Source organism: Tauraco erythrolophus, chromosome 17 (assembly GCF_009769465.1).
Source record: "Tauraco erythrolophus isolate bTauEry1 chromosome 17, bTauEry1.pri, whole genome shotgun sequence".
In the NCBI taxonomy this organism is placed as follows: domain Eukaryota; kingdom Metazoa; phylum Chordata; class Aves; order Musophagiformes; family Musophagidae; genus Tauraco; species Tauraco erythrolophus.
Window position 1 is genome coordinate 15,736,527 of NC_141481.1, and position 18,897 is coordinate 15,755,423.

The following is an 18,897-nucleotide window of genomic DNA, read 5'->3' on the forward strand; positions in this document are numbered from 1 at the left end:
GAGGTAGACCCCCAGAGGTCCCCTTCCAACCCCAACCATTCTGTGATTCTGTGATCTCTTCCTTTTGAGCACAGTGCTCCAGACAGCACTTCGAAAACACCAGGATCCTGGTGTTTTCCAGCCATGTTGTCAAGACAGGCCCTAATGGCCCTGCCGTTTTGTAGGGACTTCAGTGGGCCTGCAGTCTCCACCTCAGCACACGTTCAGGCTCCAGAGTAAGGCACTGCAGCGAGGAAAGCCACCAGAAACACAGGTTGGACAGGACTGGCTGGAGCCAAGCAGGAGACAGGTAATGCTTCCTCATCACCTAACGGCCAGCTCCATGAGCTAAACCCACCCAGTCTTAGCACCTACAGCCTCTTCCAAACATGACCCTCAAGGGAAGTCTGGACAAGTACTTCAGGTAGTACTCAGTGTCAGACAGCACTGGGCTGAGGCTCCACAAACCAAGCCCAGCCTTCAAAGAGCTGTCCAGCTCTGCCTCCAGAGACCACTACTGTCCTCCCAGTAAGAGTAATCCAGCATGCTGAACTAAGAACAGCCACTCACATGTAAGAGAGCACATAGTCTTTGATACTCCTTTATTCTCAGCACTAACAGCCCACAGGAGCATGGCAGGTCTGAGGATCTTTATTTCACAGTTATCAAAGGCTAGAGGGATGAGTTACACACTGTAGCATCCATAGGTAGGCAGCAAATCAGAGTAACAACATGGTACTCACTTTGGGTTTAATGACAGGATGTGAGACTGCACAGCTTTGCTCAAGGTACTGAGGCAACTCCAAAGGCTGGCAGTGAAAACAAGATACTAAACCTGGAAAAAACCAATTGGCCCAACTAGGGCTTAGGGGAAAAAAAAAAAATATTATCACATTGATGCCAGGGTAAAAAAGAGTTCAAACAGCAGCAAGAATATCCCCTAAGGGGAATCAATAACATGGGCATGGACAGAACAGATAGGAGAGGGAGAAGTTCAGGGCTAGTCATAACCACAGCTGAACCAGATCACAACACATTTCACTACCTGGAGCAACATGCTCTACACTTGTTGTGGTGTGCTGAATTACTCTGTCTTCATCCCTTCCCAGCCAGCTCACAGTCCAGCAGTCCATTACAGCACCGTGTGCAAGCACAGTTAGTGAGAGTGGTGCACAGCTCCCCATCCCTTGTAAGGGACTAGTGTAATTCATCAGAGGCTTGCAAAGTGCAGCCACACAATGCACACGAGAACAAAGACAGGTGCAAGCTCTCACCAACCACACAGCATCGCTTGGCGCCCTGCTTATGCAGCAGTCCCAGCCAAGGCTACTAAAGTTGTGTCTCTGGATACATGGACTCTGCCCTATGGAGAGCCACGGGGTAGTCAACCACAGCACTCCTCAGGCCGACCTGGACTCAGCTGGCATGTTGAAAACAAACAGGGAGACACTGGAAGTGCTGTAAGGGCTTGGACACTCCACAGAGAATTAATATGGCCTGTAGTTCCAGTAACTGGAGAAAATAGAGATCTGGAAAGCAAGAAGAAAAGCAGGTAAGTTCCTGTATCCCTTGGGCCACAGAAGAGCGTATAATGTGTGAGTGCAGGTTGAGATTTACAGCACTACACACTCCAGCACTGCACTGCACAAGGGCAGATTTGCTGCTCTTGCCACTGAAGAGGCTTGGAGCACAGCTACTTGCTCAAGGTGGCAGTCAGGTCCTCTGCAAAGCTGGAACTGAACATTGGTCTACCGGAATCTAGTCTGCTGAGGTCTCCATGCCTCCTCTCCAGCGTCCTGCCCACTTCCTCACATCCAGCTCATAACTGAGACACAAAAATGTCTACCTGCTTCTCTCCATCTAGTCACTAGTTCAGCAAACACATGTGGCACACTACTACACCTGTCCTAGATGGCTGCTGCTAGGCAGTGCCAGCCAGCTCCCTGGCTCCAAAGCATTGACTTATTGCTTGTTTTCAGTCTATATATAAGTTCTACAGAATAACATCGCATCAGATTTTTAGGAGATCTGAGGTCCTCTCAAAATCCAGAGCTAAAAGCGAAGTCCCTTTTCTAAGGCTATTACCTTGTCCTTCAGTTGCTGGCAAAGCTGCAGTGAAACTGTGAAGAAGACAAGGGCATCATTTAACCACGGGACAACACATTCCACTTTATGGACATGGGTGACTTCATACCGCTGGTTGCCAAACTCACTGGAGTGGAGGAAAAAAGAGCACAGCTTCACACACAACAGCACAGAACACAAAAACTCAGCTGTCTTCCATTTTCACAGAAGAGATTGCTAGGATTTCTGCTACGTTTAAAACAGCTCCTGGCAAAGTCAGAGAACGCGAACTCAGCCTACCCCTGACCAAATCTGGAGTTAGGTTCAATCTAACAGAGTTAAGGTAGAAACTTTACCACTTTTCAGAGAGGTACAAAGGCAGGAAATGCAGATGACTGCCAATAACCTAATTTCATTTGGTTCACAACTCTGATCTCTAGACAAACTCATGGCACTATGGGTGGGCTGCATCCTGAGAAGACATATCTGTGGGCCTTTACGACCAAGTCATTAAGGAAACACTATTACAGGCACCGGTGATCTACAGGCACAGCCAACACAAGTGACTCAGCGCAGCTGCTCCTCTGAACAGATGCCACAATCAAACTGCACACAGCCGTTCCGATCTCATCCTCAGCCTACTCCTGCTACACAGCCCTTGTAGTGACTCTACTTACAACGTGGCTCCAGGGTTGTGTAAAACGGACCCTCCAGCAGGCTTGAAGTTCTAGAGAGGAAGAAGGAGGTCATTAGGATTTTGACATAATGAACAAACTACTCCGAAGCAGCACATTTAATGTTTGCACTGTCAGAAGCCTGACATCAAGAAATGCCTATACCGTATCTGCCTGAATACTCCATTTATATGGAGTCCATGTCATTTGATCCCTTCCTGCTCCTTCTCGAAAAAAATTCTACACAGTGGCTGAGTCTAACATAGCTCCAAATTTTAGCACCACAAAAAGAAGATGAGAAGATACCAAAGAAAAACAAAGATAGATTTTAGGTAAATTATCCTTATGGAAGGACTGCATTTCATAAAGCTTGAGTTTAATTCTGTTCTCACAGGACACCAAGCTGACCCAAATGCAACAGGTGAAGCAGAACAGTATCCATCAAAACTCCATTCAGAAAACCCAAGATGCTGCTTTGATGTAAACTGGATCAATACAATTATGCCCTTCCGAAATTACGCAAAATTATCAAACTATATTGTAAGATAAAGCATTATGTGAAAAAAATAGTTACTGGCTTTCTCCAGAGCACTATTTCCATAGCACTATTTCTCCATAGCACTAGCTATTTTCTTCTGGGCTAAGTGGTCATGCTCCAAGCTAAATTTAGAACCAGTGTTCTGCCTGCAGCAGATCTAAACACAGACACCTAACCCCAGTTAGAGCCATTTCTGCATGATCTTACGCGTACGACATCGCACAACGTAGCAGTGAGATCTCCTCCTCACAGGGGACGTCGGGAGAGGTAAACAAACAAGGCTCAGGAGACAGCAGGCCTCACCTTGGATGTGCTGGGCTGCAGCACATGGAGTTGGTAGACAGTCAGGCACAGCTTATTCAGGTTAATATAGAAATTCACAAGGATGTCTGGAGGCAGAGCAGGGGTGAACATTTTCTGGTGAGAAAATAAGTAGTTTCTTTGTCAGTGAAAGGGCCATTATTTCCAACGCTGGGAAATCACTGCTTTTTTCTAAGCCATACTACAGTTACCCCACAGTGAGTGGGACATTAGGAAAGACATTCCTCTTGCTGCTCTTGATTGAATGGCATGTGCATGATGGTGACAGAAAGGGATGGAGCAGCGTTCACAAGGGGCAAGCTGCTTGGGCACAGAACAGAACTTACTCTCTGAGAACCAGAGTCCTCATGCCCAAGTCATCTGCTTTCCTGCAGGAAGACAGCAGCCAAAAATGCTCAGGGTTTACACCTGTTTCAGCTCTCTTTCTGCCTCGGAAAACACTTCAGAAATCCACTTCCACTAGGGTGCAGCACAATATCCTCACTGTTGCACACTGCCAGACTGTATGGAGGTCTAGACCACTACATACTTACGGTGAGACCGCTGGAGGCAATCTCTGGCAGAGTCAGAGTGGCTGGAGTGGTAAGCCGATTTCGGGCTCTGGAGAGCTGTAACATCACCGCATCCATAAGCTACAAGACAAGGTACAGTATACTGCTGAGTGTTGATCCCCAGACAGCAGTGGGTAGCATGCTGCAGAATCCTATGACCTTCTGCAAGTGTTTAAACAACCACCACCAACACCCCCTGCCCTTCCAGGAATTCAGGGACTTATTGGGAAAGGGTGGCTCTCACGTAAACGCAGTTTAACTGTTATCCTTGTCAAAGACACGTGTGAGATAGGCCAGGAGTGTTTAATACCAGGGAGCGAAGAGAGAATGGCTATTCCTTAGAAGAGTAAGAGGAGAACATGAGATCACTTACTGATGCCACACGAGCATCGACAGACTCATCAGCAGCCCTTCTGAAAAGCAGGCGTTACGGAAAAACAGCAAGCTGTGTCCTAGTTCTCCCCATTCCCACATCACGGGTACAACCGCTGAATGCCCCCTCCCTGTTCCCAACCATCTGTGAGACAGGGCACTAGAGAAAAGAACCAGCTGAGTCCAGTCCTGCCAGAAACCACAGCTCAAAGGCTCTATTCAGGCAGACTTCCTTTTCCAGGAAGAAAGTGGGAAGCAACATATGTCTGTTACATAGCTGACGACTGCTAAGATGAAGGCATTTTATATATGCCTAATTTCTCCCCGCTACTTCCACCCAAAAGTAAGAGGGAAATAGCTTTATTACCTAGCCTAAAAAGGTTTTGCTTTCTCATGTTTGATATTGTGATGGGATCTAAGGAGTCTGTGGAAACTCTAGTAGCTTCAGAGAGCATTTCCACGCAGAGGGACCGGGCTGTACGGCCATGCAGCAGCTGGGCTGTATCAGACTGCGTCAACTACTACAAGCAAGAGAGAATTCACCTTCAAATGGTCAGTAAATCACAAGTACTAATTGTAATCTTTTGTTTGCTGATGACTGCCTCGTTTCTTCTCTCCCGAAAAGCATCAACTGACAAGGGAGAGCATGAGCTATGTAATCACATCATCCAAAAAAGATCAGGGAGATGCTCCCAGAACGTCACTGCTGTGCAACAGGGCACCGACTTACCACTCACTACGATGCACAGCCCTGTTACTGATGCTAAACTGGCACACATTCCTATCAAATATGAGGTCACATGGATACTTCTTGACACAGGTACATATGGGTACAACTGGGGAATCCATTTCCAGTAAGAGACTCAAACCAGTAATATGCATTAGCCGTGTTTAAAACAACAAATGGAGGGAAGAAAAATGCACATTCCTACCCAAGTAGAGACGGCTTTCTCCTTACCTTGAGAACCTCCGAGCCTGTTTTGAACTGGTAGTTTACATCTCTGTTCATCAGCAGGTAAATGGCTTGGTTAACATGGTTTCTAGCATCCTGGATCTGCAAAGGTACAAATTAAAGAAACACTCTCTATAATACACACTAGGAAGCAGGTTTCCCTGATCACCTCATTGGCCATAAGAAAATGGTGACTTCTCACATGTTAAGGCCGTTTCTCTCTGAGTACCAGACACTCACTAACACAAATCCACCACTGCTGCCCAGGTGCATTATTGAGTTCTTCACTCAAGGACTGGAGAAGCAGAACATTCTGATAGCTGCAACCTGGATCATCAACAAAAACATTGCTACTGCCTTGAAGGAACAGTGACATCAGGCACTAATCCTGGGAGGGCTGTTCAGGTAGGAATTCGCACTGTTGATGTCACAGTCACGTCTAGCAACACAAATAACAATTTATTCCTTAGGAACTATTAGAGCTAAATCCAACGATTACATCAATAAATTGCATCAGTAGCAGCAATGAGCAGCAAACATGGATTTCTAATACAGCGTCTCTGGCAGTATTCCAGAGTATTCCAAAGACTCAGTATTCCAGAGTCTTTCTGAACTGCAATTGTTGGCGTTGAGAGTTATCTCTAGCATCAAGAAGCTGCCATTGTGCTGCTTGTGTGGAGCTTGACCAGCCTCAGGACACAGCTAGCTCAAGGCCCTCTCAAGCGAGACTGCTTGCAGCAGAAGACAATTACCAAAGCAAGGTTGATACATGTACCCCAGGTGCTTTCATGGGAGCATGGACAAACCAAAGGAAGAAGAAAACAGCCCTGGGAGAAAGTCACTTGCATTCAGTTCCAGACAGCAGCAGGAAAATTGAAAAAAAAGCAAAGGGGTAAATCAGAGGGTGAAATAAATGGAAACGGTAAGCAGGGAAGCCTGTATGAGAGGTGGCTGCTGGGAGATGGATAACACAGCTTGGGATATTTGTAGTTTGATACATCTACACTGCTCCCCAGCAACCCCAGATCCCAGCTCAGCCTTGTAGAGGCCTTCCTGGCACAGATCTGGGCACTGGTTCCTTCTCATCTGGAGCTCAGGGATCACAGACTAGCCCTGCTCTTAGAAAGCTCTGGAGGCTACAGAGAGAGATTATGAAGTCCACTGTCAGGCTGCAGAGAGGTTCTGCAAGTACTTGGGCTATGGCATCTCCAAAAACCACCACCTCCAGCCTTTACATCTCCCAGATGCTTTTGAGCAAGCTAAGTGGTTCCTGGCAGTGCTACCCAACCCAGCAATGCCAATCCTGCTATTATAAGGACTCGCTTCATTCCTATTCCCCCTTGATTTTGCTCTGTTTTCTAATCAAGTTTCTCAAAACCTGTGTGCCTGCACTTGCGTTCCTCAAAAACATGCCTATACTACAATTTCTTACCAATGATTTTACTTTGCATAGAGAAACAAAACTCCAGCTGTCACCACTCACGACAGGAAGAAACTCACAATACTTCAAGATGCTCATTTTTAATTCAGACAGGACAAAGATCTCCACATAATCCCTGCAGATGCTTCTGCATGGAGCCCTTTAGGCACTCACATTCCACATCTGAACAATACTAGAACACAAGGCTCTTTCAAGTCAATAAAGGAAGGTGTTTCCCATAAAAGCTGGTAGAAGACTATCAACCAAGCATCAGTACAAAACACCCATGAAACATGATGCAATGCTGAGTGTTATCACCAAAACTTCCGTGCCTTGTTGCAAGACATGAATAAACGCAGTCAAGTTTGGCGTTAACATCTCAAGTACACAGTTTTCTAGACTTCTGTAAAGTTACCAGGCAGAGCTTTCCCTCTGTGCCAAAGCAGCCATTGGAAATTCCACTCATGACCAAATGCACTGATTGCCTAGAAGAATCTGAGCCATGGCGTAGGGAAGCACATGGAATACATCTTTCTCCAACCTACTCAGCTATGGCAGAGTAACTTTGGGAAACTGTGTCTTCAAGGTCAGGTACCAGATCAGGTCATGAAATCTCCCAGCAAAACGGTGGGAAAGAGAGTTGATGTACTGCATAGGCACATCTCCTTAACTGAGGGAACTTAGCTGTGCTACAAGAGCCCAGGGCAGGAAGATTTGTCCTCACCACAAAGAAAAGTTCTCATAAGAGAATGAGCCCAAGCTACTCACAGCCTCTCAAGTTGCTCTTTGCCCTGCTAGCCTGGGTTTTACAAGGCCAGTAACCCACAGGCACCCTAACCACTCCTTTTAAAGGATTATGCAGACAGCCTTCAGCTGGCTGGTGTTTCAGGAACAAGCAGAACCCACCTCTGCCTCACAGCAGCACTACTGAAACTGCACCTGTTTCCTCCTGTAGCTTTTACCACTGGAGCTAACGTGGGATGGTCACAACCTTCTCTCTCGGAAAGTGAAGGGCTACAGCTACTGGTTGGAGGGTGCAGATGCTACAGAGAGGTAGGCATCTAAGATTAACAGTACCTGCTGCAATTTCCACTGCTTGTCTTCCCGAAATGCAAAGTGCAGGAGCTGATTACTTCTGGGCATTTTCAGATTAACATCCTTGAAGAAAGAAACAAACACATGATATACACATGCAGAAGATGGAGACTGCCAGTCCCGCTCCATTCTGTCTCCCAGACCATCTTGGCAAGCTGCTTTCAGCAGTCCTGGCACAGCCAGAACCTCAGTCCTCTGACAGGAAGATGTTAATGCAAAGGGTAAGTTGAAAGGCATTCGGTGAACCGGGATCCAGGCAGGACACACCACCTCGTTTCAGAAGGCCCCTGAGGAAATTTGATATCACACAACAAAGGTGGTAAAGATAAGGAATCCCCATGAAAGCCAACTCCACCACTCACCACAGAGTATGTGTGGGGGTTAGATGCTGGACCTTCACAAATTTCAACGGCTGCTGGAACATTAAGGACTTAAGGCCTATTAGGGAAGACTGACAAAGAATACGGATTGATCACTGCTAAAGCATAATAAGGATGACCTCTCCCTTGAGGTCATCAACATGTAATAAGGAGAACTCCCACCCCTTGATAGCAGTACAAAGCAAGAAGCACGGCAAGTACTCACAGCTTGACACAGGGCATCTCCCTGCAGCGTCAACACACCTTTCACCTGGTCCGTGCTGCAATAAGAAGAAAGATCTGGGCAACAAAAGTCACAGGAGACAAGAGAAACCTACTAAAACTGCCAGCCTGACACCATCCCTTCCTGTCAGAGAGTCATAGAATCCTTTAGGTTGGAAGACATCTTGAAGATCATTGAGTCCAACTGTTAACCTAATGCTGCCAAGTCCACCACTAAATCCTGTCCCTCAGCACCACATCTACACCTCTTTTAAACACCTCCAGGGATGGTGACTCCACCATTTCCCTGGGCAGCCTGTTCCAATGCCTAACAACCCTTTTGGTGAAGCAATTTTTCCTCATATCCAACCTAAACCTCCCCTCGTGCAACTTGAGGCCGCTTCCTCTCGTCCCATCGCTTGTTACTTGGGAGAAGAGCCCGACCCCACCTTGCTACAACCTCCTTTCAGGCAGCTGTAGAGCGATAAGCTCTGCCCTCAGCCTCCTTTTCTCCAGGCTGAACAGCCCCAGTTCCCCCAGCTGCTCCTCACAGGACCTGTGCTCCAGACCCTTCGCCAGCTCCGTTGCCCGTCTCTGGACACTGGCTAACCAACCCTTCTCTGTCCCACACACCTAGTCAAGTTCCTCTCCTTCCAGGGCTCAGCTTGGGGATGCAGCTGAACTCCACACACACTTGCAAGTTCCCAGCTCTTGGCCTGTGGCCAACTGCTGTCGTATTCTTTATGAGCCACCTCACCCTAACTGCCCTGCCTAACACATTACGTGCATTCTGATCCCATTCTTATTTCATGTATCACCTATCAACAATTTGGTTGCTGTTACAAACAGCTCTGGTGGGCACAAACAAAAGATATCAGATGAACTACTGACACTGGAGTTCTACATGGTCCATACAGGAGCTGAGAGCCACAAATCCCACCACACCCCCCAACAAAAAATAAACAAAAATAAATCGCCCCCCCGCCCTAATTAAACAAAAAACACTATACCCCAAACCCTTTAAAAGGTCCTGCAAGATGGTTCACATCTCCCATGAACAGTGGGGGAAGACTGAAGCACCTGGGCCTTCAACAACTCGGTTTAGCCGTATCTTACATTTTAATAGAGTAGACAAGAGAGTCTTTTTAAGGTCAACACTTTTTAAGATCCACGTTGCAATAACAATGAATGAAAACTAGAATCAACTTCAATACTTCAAGCTCTGAAGAATGCAATCTTCAAACCCAGTACAGAATCGTTGCATCATCCTCTCAAACGCTCACCAGGCTGTTTCTAAGGACGAAGGTCTACTGCTTTGCAACAAGCCTGCAACCTCCACCAGAGTGCAGCTGTTCACACCAAAGCCTACGCTGAAGATCAAAAAACGAACAGCTATCTCAGAAGAACTGTACTTCTACAGCACTTTCTGCACAGGTCTCAGTTTGCTCTGTGTGGAGTAGATTTATTATTGCTATTTTAGGAAGATTAAGACAAAGGTGAAGATTTGTCCATGGTCAGAGTCAGCAATTGAGCCAAGAGCAGAATTCCGGTTTTGTAACTGCAACACCCTGCACCTCAAATTGGAAAAACGTCCATTGGCAAAACTGCCCACAGCAGCACACTGAAGCAGCACCAGCGGGTGGTCAGGAATCAATGACTGTATGACGGGCGTCAGCAGGAGATGGCACACATCTGGCTAAGGCAGCCCCTGAAACATGGCTGCCGACTGTCACATCAGCCACGAGAGTCTGTCCGTTCGTTTTCCGTAAGGAGAAACCTCCTAGTAAAGGAAACCCTGTTACTCCGCAGGCGCTGCAGACGCTCCAGGAGCGGCGCGCTGCGCTACGGACAGACAGAACCCCCCGGCACACACGGGCACCGCCGGGGTGGCTGCCGGCCGCGGCCACTTACCCCGCCGTGCTTAGCACGAAGCTCTCCTGCCGGATGGCCCCTCCTGCGCTGCTGGCGGGCAGGGCGAACCGGTGTGCGGCCTCCTGCCCAAGAGAGGACATCGTGAACGCTGGCGTGTCCACCACAAGCCAGGAACAAAGACAAGGCGAGAGCAGAAACGCAGATGCCGTCGAGCGGCGGAACACAGCACGGTCACCTTTGCAGGCCTCCCACAACCCACCCAGCAGAGCACACGCATTTTCCCTCATCCTCCTGCAGGACAGGCACAGCCCGAGAAAGGCTCAGTCCATCCCGCTCACGGTGAAAGGTGATGGAAAACCTGCGCTCCAGCCCCATGCCTGGGCGCCAGGCGAGGCAGCCAGCACCCAGCGCGGTCGCTGAGCTGTCGGGAGCAGGAGCGGCGCTCCGCACAGCCTGGCTATACGGGCTGGTGACTGTCCTCTAATCGCACTTCACCCTTAAAACTGTAACAAACTCTTCAAAACAGGTACTATATATACAGACGCTGCAAGTGATTGTCACCCACTCCTGAGTCACGTCCTGGTTCAGCACTCCAGCACTCCCACCTCCTCTGGCACCCACCCCTCGCCTCCACAGCACTGCTCCTGCTCTTGCACCACTCACTAAGCCTCGGAGCGTGAAGGAGCTGGCCCTGCTGCAAACCAACCCAGCAGGAGAGCGGAGAACTCTCGTGCACACAACCTCTTTTGGTCAATTCCCCACCTGGCTCCCCGGGAAGAGCCGAACACGGCAGCCCACGCTCAGGCCGGTGAAAGGTGCTGCAGACCTGCTTCAGCTGAACACTTCACACCTCTGAAAGGGGCAGGTACCGGCGAAGAAATGGGTACACCGAGGAGAGGATGGGTTTGAACGAGGAGAGTGCAAGCTAACAATTATTACACAAGCAGTGGCTTGTCAGCTAAAGGCTATCACACTCATTTCCACCATCACATGACAGAGTTACAGGCAGATCCAGATTCTTCTGTTCCAGAAACAGTCACATCTCAGGCAAGCGCCTGGCAGACAGGTTGGGCTGCCTCCAGCTGCATTTTCAAAGCAGCCCTCTCTCAGGAAGGAGGGTCGAGAACAGCGCAATCGAGAGGAAATCAGCTTTAAGTCCTCGAGACCAGAGGGCAAGCAAACACTCGGGGCAGAACTGGACATGCATTAAGGACCTTAACGTGCACCCTCTAACAAGGTTTATTTCCCAGAACACAAAAAAGAGATGAAGTAAATTAACATTACCTTCAAAATATCCTGCAGCTGTTTCAAAACAGCATGGACCTCTTCTTGTAAAAGCCATTTAAATTCTTCTTCCTACATTGCAGAAAGATAGCAGTGGAATCATTAGAAGTCAAGCACTGGAAATAAATCTCTCAAGACACATATGAAAATTGCTGAACTTGTAAGTATACTGCTATGTCCATGCAGTTTACATCACCTGCTAGGTGAAGAAAAAGATTTCTTCCTGATTTGTTAAAAGGCCTTACTCTCCACTTCTCTGCCCCAGGCAAATGAATTGTCCTCATCCTGTCTTGCCTTCATTTAACAAAACAGCATTCACACAACTCACTGTACCAATAATCACAGAATTAGCAGAGAACAGGCAGCACGGGATGCGAATTTCAGATCCTGCTGCTTCAAAATCTGGGGCATCTTTTTAAGCTGCTAGGGTGGGCTGACCTCAGCTGGCCAGCTGCCAAACACCCACCCAGCCTCTCCCACTCCTCCTCAAAAGGACGGTGGGGGAGGGAGGGGGAAACAAGATGAAAAGCTTGTGGGTCAAGATAAAGACAGGGAGATCCCTTACCAACTACCATCACAGGCAAAACAGACTAAACTTGGGGACAAATCTGCTGCCAATTAGATGGTGATAAACAAAGACAAAACCTAAAATGCTCCTCCTCCCTCCCTCCCAGTGGCATTTTACCAAGCAACAGCAGCCTAAAAATAAAGCAAGCTAAACTAAAAAGTGGGTGGGGGGAGAGGAAGGCTGAGAACTCCCAAGCATTTGGGCAAATTCAGTAACAAACAAGTTCAGATCTGATGACACACAGCCTCAGGCCTCAATCAGCTGTCTGCTATAGAAATGCCGGTAGGAAGCAGATCATCAAACCACAGCTAAGCATTCCTGTTAAAGCACAAGACCCCAGACAGAAGATCATCAGTGAAGAGGGGACAGAAGCCAGCAAGGGACACAGAAGAGATTGATGCTTGCCGCCTTCTAAGAGAGGAGAAATCTTCCACGTGGAAAGTACTGGAAGGGAATGAATTGAGCAGGTTGCCTACCGAAAAACCGGAAAAGTGTGGTCAACTCAGAAATTTAAGCCTGTGGTTTCCTCCTAGGCAGTTCCTGTTCATCATGGGAAAACAAAATAACTACTCACTGATGTGTTGTCACTTTACGCAGAAGTTGTCTGAACAAAGAGTAGGACAGGGGCAGTGTTGTTTTAACGGAGCTTCACCCAAAGCCAGTACACCCGACTAACCTAGGCAGGATTCTCTGTTCTCCTTCAAACCAGTGTGGGTACAGGACCACTGACTTTGACCATTTAATCCTGTTTTGGGTTTCTGGGCATCATACTGACATATCAGATTCTTTGTTCCTTTGTGCTCTGTAACACTCACTCTCCTCTGGATTCCCAAAGGAATCACGTAGGCAAAGCAGACAGCTTCAGTGCCTCCACCACCCCACTGTCACCACACAGATACTTCTACTTCGAACCATCATTGGCGCCTTTTATCCCTCTAATGACAGTAAAAGACCTTCTCCTCTGTGTTAATTTCAGACTCAGCCAGGTTGGTTCACCGTGTCTGTGTGCCACACACCTGTATTTTTGAGGCGTGCTAGCCACACCATTCTTGGTATGTGTGCGTTTTGACAGTGTTTGAGGGTTTTTCAGGAAATGGTTTTCTCACAGCAGTTCTTTAGTTGCTTACAGCAGATTTTGAAAGGTTGTACGGTATCACAGGTTAATTTTACTTTGGCATTTTGTCTAACTCCTGTTACTGTTTTTAGCTTTCTGACAAGATTCTGCTAAACAGTTTCTGTACTTCTAGTTTGTGCGTTGCGGTGTGTGCAAATGTTGCCACCTCTGCTCTGCCCCTCCTTTTACCTTTGGTTACAGAAAAGGCTTTGAAGACAATAATTTGTATAGACAGAAAGTAACTGCCAGATAGAAACACTAGTTTTGTGCAGGCCAGAGAATGGTACGGCTAGATACGATAGAGTATGTGCACATTAATTTTAGAAAAATCTGGTTTTCACAAGCGGCTTTCTGCCCAGCCCGGCGGTCTCTCCCAGATTCCCTCCCTAGGCGGGGACCTTTCCCTGCTTCCGCAGCGCACGCGCCCGGCGCTGCCTGCAGTGCCAGCCGCTCTGTCGTTCCCAGTTTCCCCGGAGCGCAGGGCTGCTCCGGGTGCCCGCCGTCTGCTGGGGCTGCTCTCCCGCCAGGGAACGCGTCGGACTGACGGGGAAGCTCAGGGGCGCGTACCGCACTCGGCGTCTGCCGTCAGCGGCACCGCCGCGGCGCCGACCGACGCCCACCGCGACTCACCGCCGTGCCACCGCCGTGCCGCGCAGGGGACAACGCCAGAGCGGCGGCCATTAACGAAGCTAAAGGGGGGGCCGGAGGAGGCCGCGAGCAGCACGGCAGCGGAGCGCGGCGCCGGCCCGAGAGGCTGTCCCGGCCGCACGGCCCGCACCTCGGCACCGCCGGGCCCCGCGGGGCCGGGACGGCCCTCACGGGGCGCCGCGGGAAGGAACGGCCGCCTGGGGCCAGAACGGGCCCGCGGGGGTCCCGGCAGGGCCACCCCGCCCGGCGCCAGACCGCTGCGTCTCGCCGGCCGCCGCGGCAACGGCGACCCGCGCCCCCCGCGCCTCACCAGCACCGCCCGCTCCGCCGCGCTCGCCATCGCCGCCGCCATCCTGCCGCCGGCCCCGCCCCCGCGCCCGCCCCAGCCCGCCCACGCCGCCGCGCGCCTGCGCGGCCTCTGCCCGGCAACGCGGCCGAGACGGCATCTGATTGGGCAGCAGCGCTCGCCTGTCGCGTCTGGGCGTGGCCAGGGCGGTACCAGGCGGGCGTGACGTCAGGCGGGCGGGAGCGGGGCGGGGGGTGGCGGGGCAGGGGGCGCTGGGCGGGGCCGGGGAGCCCAGCTCTGCCCGGCCGTGCCAGGGGAGCCCGGCGCTGCCCGGCCGTCATTCCCGCGCCGGCTGGTGTTTACCGAGCAGGTGCTGAAGCCACCATCGCGACATGAATCGGTTCAGACCCTGTCGCTGACTGCATGCCCATTAAGTTCAGCTCCGCTACGTGCAAGCATCCTCGAACGGGTGAAGACATGGAAGCCCCACCAGCTGCTGCTTCTCGAAACGTTGGAATTGAAATACACTGGCGCTGAAGTCCTGGCCAGCTTCAACCCAGTTTCTTTCTCACGGGACGCGCTGCAGGCGAGGGGTGGCCACGCGCGTGCTGTGGTCGTCTTCACCGCAGCAGCAAGGTGGGCTCTGGGGTGGAAAAAAAGCTCCCAGTACTGGCAGTGTCTGCTGCGAGCACAACTCCTCACTCAGTGGCCTTCATCACTTTCTGCATTGCTTTTAATCACCCTGCTAAAACACTTTTACCTGAAACACCTGTAATTAATTTTAATAACCATTAATCAGTACATGATTACCATTATCCCTCAGTGCACGAACATCTACTGCTGTTCAACAGCAAACAGTGCCTGGATGATCACTAAGCAATATTCTGGAGCTTCCCAACACTTCAGGACCTTGTCTTAGAAAAGCCCACTGGCTGCAGAGTTAGCGTTCGTTAAGAGCTGGTGCTCAAACAACCCCAAACACCAGCAGGAAGGAAACTCCAGATGGAGCAACTGGGCCACCACGCTTCCGCCACTTTGACTACTGCTGTTGCTTCCCACGCCAGAGAGTTCCTGGACCCCCACCTCTGAGCTCTGGAACTAGGACTTCATCCTCCTCCCAGTCCAGACGCACATGCAGCCCCTTTGCATGCGGAGGCTGGAATTTATCCAAATTCATCCTCTGTCGTGCCTCAGGACAGGACCATTCTGCAGTGACCAAAATGCTTTCAGACATAGTGCCGCTTTTTGGGAACTCTGATTTCAGAATGCTTTGAGGAATGCACATACTTCCTTAATGCCAGAATACAGGTTTGATATACTTTAGAAACTGCCACAAGAACATTGTGTTACCAAGAAAGGTTTTATTCTTTTTGCCAGTAGCTTTGTTAATTGCACAAAAAAAAAAAAAATCTGTTTTGCCATTTAAACATTTTCACACATCCTATTCTGAATGACAAACGTTAATTAAAAACGAGGCAAAAAAATAAAAATTCACAACCTTAATTAACTATAAGATCGATCATTGAGGAAAAAAGAAACTTTTTCTTACAAGCTTTTCACAAGTGTCACATTTTCTCTTTAAAAAGGAGGGAGTCAAAAAAAGCAAATTGCTAAAACAGAAATTCTCATAAAAAGGAACTTTACAGAACTGTCAACAATATTAAGACAACATTGACTAGCCAGTTTTATTAGAGCATCTCTCAATCCATAGCTTCCCCCCCTTACCTCCCCCAAACCTCAGGCCCAGGAACAAAGATCCATGTTCAGAGGCTACAGACATAAATACAAGAATCCGAGTGAGACTGACGAGTCAATTACAAACGGCATCTGAAGCAGTCCGGTTTTCACCATCTCCTTCCTTCCTGCTCACTTCACAGCCACTTCAGAGCTCCCAGTCTCCTTCTGCTCCTCCCTGGCATATGTGTGATGGTACAACTGGCTGAGCAGCACCACTCCCTCCAGTTGCTCTGTATCCACCCACCTCACCAGAACGCTGCACTCAGGCTTCCCAGGATAAATTACAGTGTTTAACTAGTCTGCACCTGCCACTCCCACCTAAATAACCATCTCCACGTTGAGAACTGCAGTATTTCTGAAAAACAAGCTGCAGCAGAGAGTTCCCTAGGGGGTGGTTCTCCCTCTCACAAAGCCGGTTCTTTGAATTCACAGTGAAACGCACATCATGGGACTTGAGAGCTCCTTTCGTATTCTTACTCTCTCCAGAGGCACCACAAGGTAAAAAAGAGGGAGATCCTCATTCACCTTCTCTCCAGCCCAAGAGACCTCCGCAGGGACAGCTCAGGGACACTGCTGCACCGGCTCAGCACAGGTCCGCTCTCAACGGGACCTGAGACAGTACTTCCCTCTTCCTCCAAAAGATTTCTCACACTATAAAACCTGTGGTTGCAGCTCCTGCCCCCCAAGACACAATTTCCCCCAGATGCCCTTGAGACACAATTCATGTAACCGATTCCGTAACTGCGGGGTGTTTCACCTGATGCTAATAGCCAAGTTCTTCGGGATGAGGGATGCACAAGTGTGTCAGAAGCAGGCTAATGGCTGGTTCTCCCGGGTAGATTTTTGTGCCTTTCGTATGAATATCTACATGCAGGATGACAGTTGCACTGCCAAAGGAACGTGTTCACATGTACCACCGACCGACGCGCAGAGCAATGGCTAACAGATCTCCTACTAGGAGATGGTCACCACGGGACATAATGTGTAACACGACATCAGCCCACAAACAACAGTGAGCACAGGAGACGAAATGTTCAACAAAGAAATGTTTACAGCATTAGATGTTACGATTCCTAACGAGCATCTGATACTTTCTCTACTTCTTCACAAGGTGCCCCTGAACCATATATGCACGTGCTGCACAAAGCAGGATTGTTAAGAAATCCTAACCCACAGGAAAATTTCCCTACACAGCCATCAAGTTCCTAGAAAAGTAGGATGGTGGGAGGGGCAGACCTCACGGATTTAAAGGAACATGGTCTAACCTGAATTTGCTTTCTTTCCTTTTAGAATCCCATCCCAAGGGAGGAGATTGTGCCACAGAGAAGTTATTTTGGCCAATAAAGTTTATTGCTGGCATTTCACTAACTTCCGAATCTAAAATGCAAGAACACTCCTAAAAGGCTAATACTGAGAACAAGTGAGAGATAAAAAAACCCACAACCCAAAAAACAACAAATCCTGCTCTGTGTGTTTTCAGAGACAGGCATCCTTTGGACTCTGGGTTGCTCTGCAATCAACACTGAGAGCATCTCTGCTCTCTAGCCTTGGCATCTGCAGTTCAAGTCTCATGTTTCTGGACTAAAGCTCAGCAGCGGTCTCAGTCTCCCTACTAAATCTTTCTAGAATTCGGTATCTGGCCACAAGCAGAGTGACAGGTACAGGGAAAAGCCTCGTGCTGCGCTAGTGTTGCACCCAGAGCAGTAACGCTAAGAACACATACGGAAAATCCGACGTGTATAACGATCACCAGTAAGTACACAAAACATCCCTGTGAGGTAGGTAATCACCACCCACCTCTAAAGATGGGCAAACAGGCTGAGACACAATGACCATGCAAAGGCCAGAGAGCGTGGAAAGGCGCTCAGGATCCTCAGCCTCCTGGCTCTACGATCATTCTTCTTGCCCCTTTCAGACTCACCGCTCTGCTTCTGACACCGCTACAACCCAAGAGACCTCTGTAATTACTGACTATGAGGGTGAAAAAAAACAAAACAAGAAGTAAAGCAAGGTAAGCTAAGGCCAGGAGCAACCCTAAGGTTTGTTCTTTCCCCAAATAAAATCTCTCTGGCCTACTTTTAGGCTGTATGTTTCTCTTGCAGTTTTCTATGCAAACGTGTTGATCTCCGACGCTGTTTGTGGGATGGGCAGCTGTGATTAGCCTTTTAGGAGACTCGTTTACACTGGCATTCTCTCATTTTCAGTGAGATGTGTGTTCTCTGAGCTACACTTGTCTGTACAGGGGAAGACATGGATGCAATCTGTTCTTCTTAACAGTACAAGGAATTCCTCCATCAAGGTGCTGGGGAGGTGGAAGTTTAAAAAGAAACAGAATCAAGACAGTGTTGCATGCAACCCCATTACCTTCTGAACTGCCATTCTCCTCCATGGGAGGTGCTTTTTGCTCTAACAGTGGCTGAGTAACAGGAATGCTCCTCACCTTACTTGGGACCAAGGACTTTAGTGATACTCACAGGTAGATGGGATGTATGTCACCTGTCCCCTTGATGTACAGAGTCCAACACACACATTATTTCACAGCAAAGGAGAAAAGGGATCGTTAGAAACAGCATCTTGGACAAGCATACAAAGAGGAAAATAAAAGCAGCCAAGCAGCAGATTTCTGGCAGAGTTGCCTCAGAGCTTCTGAACAAGCCGCCACTGTTCTGTTCCATGACTGTCAGTGCATGGCATGGATTTTTCTATTTAGACTGCAACAATCCGAGCCCCCTCCTCCCCCCCTTCTGCCACCAGGGGAAGGCTCACCGCAGCAGCTGCCTCCGTGGCAGATCTCAAAAGTCTGTGTATAAAAGGAAATGGAGAGACAGAGATGGACTGGTC

General features: G+C 49.0%; 1 protein-coding gene across 2 annotated transcripts; it reads right to left on the minus strand.

The window, feature by feature from the left end:
- Nucleotides 1-614: 614 nt before the first annotated feature.
- On the minus strand, nucleotides 615-14,385 carry ROGDI (rogdi atypical leucine zipper). Of its 2 annotated transcripts, XM_086622241.1 has the most exons (11): nucleotides 14,344-14,385; nucleotides 11,704-11,775; nucleotides 10,459-10,541; nucleotides 8,552-8,606; nucleotides 7,949-8,029; nucleotides 5,458-5,553; nucleotides 4,110-4,208; nucleotides 3,559-3,672; nucleotides 2,721-2,770; nucleotides 2,065-2,191; nucleotides 801-1,508 (listed from the first exon to the last, which is right to left on the minus strand). In XM_086622241.1, the coding sequence occupies exons 1-11, from the start codon at nucleotides 14,383-14,385 to the stop codon at nucleotides 1,467-1,469; spliced, it is 861 nt and encodes a 286-aa protein (XP_086478367.1). In that variant the 3' UTR covers nucleotides 801-1,466. The 2 variants fall into 2 exon arrangements, with proteins under 2 accessions (XP_086478369.1, XP_086478367.1); XM_086622243.1 differs by lacking the exon at nucleotides 2,065-2,191 and having other exon boundaries at nucleotides 615-843.
- Nucleotides 14,386-18,897: the final 4,512 nt, after the last annotated feature.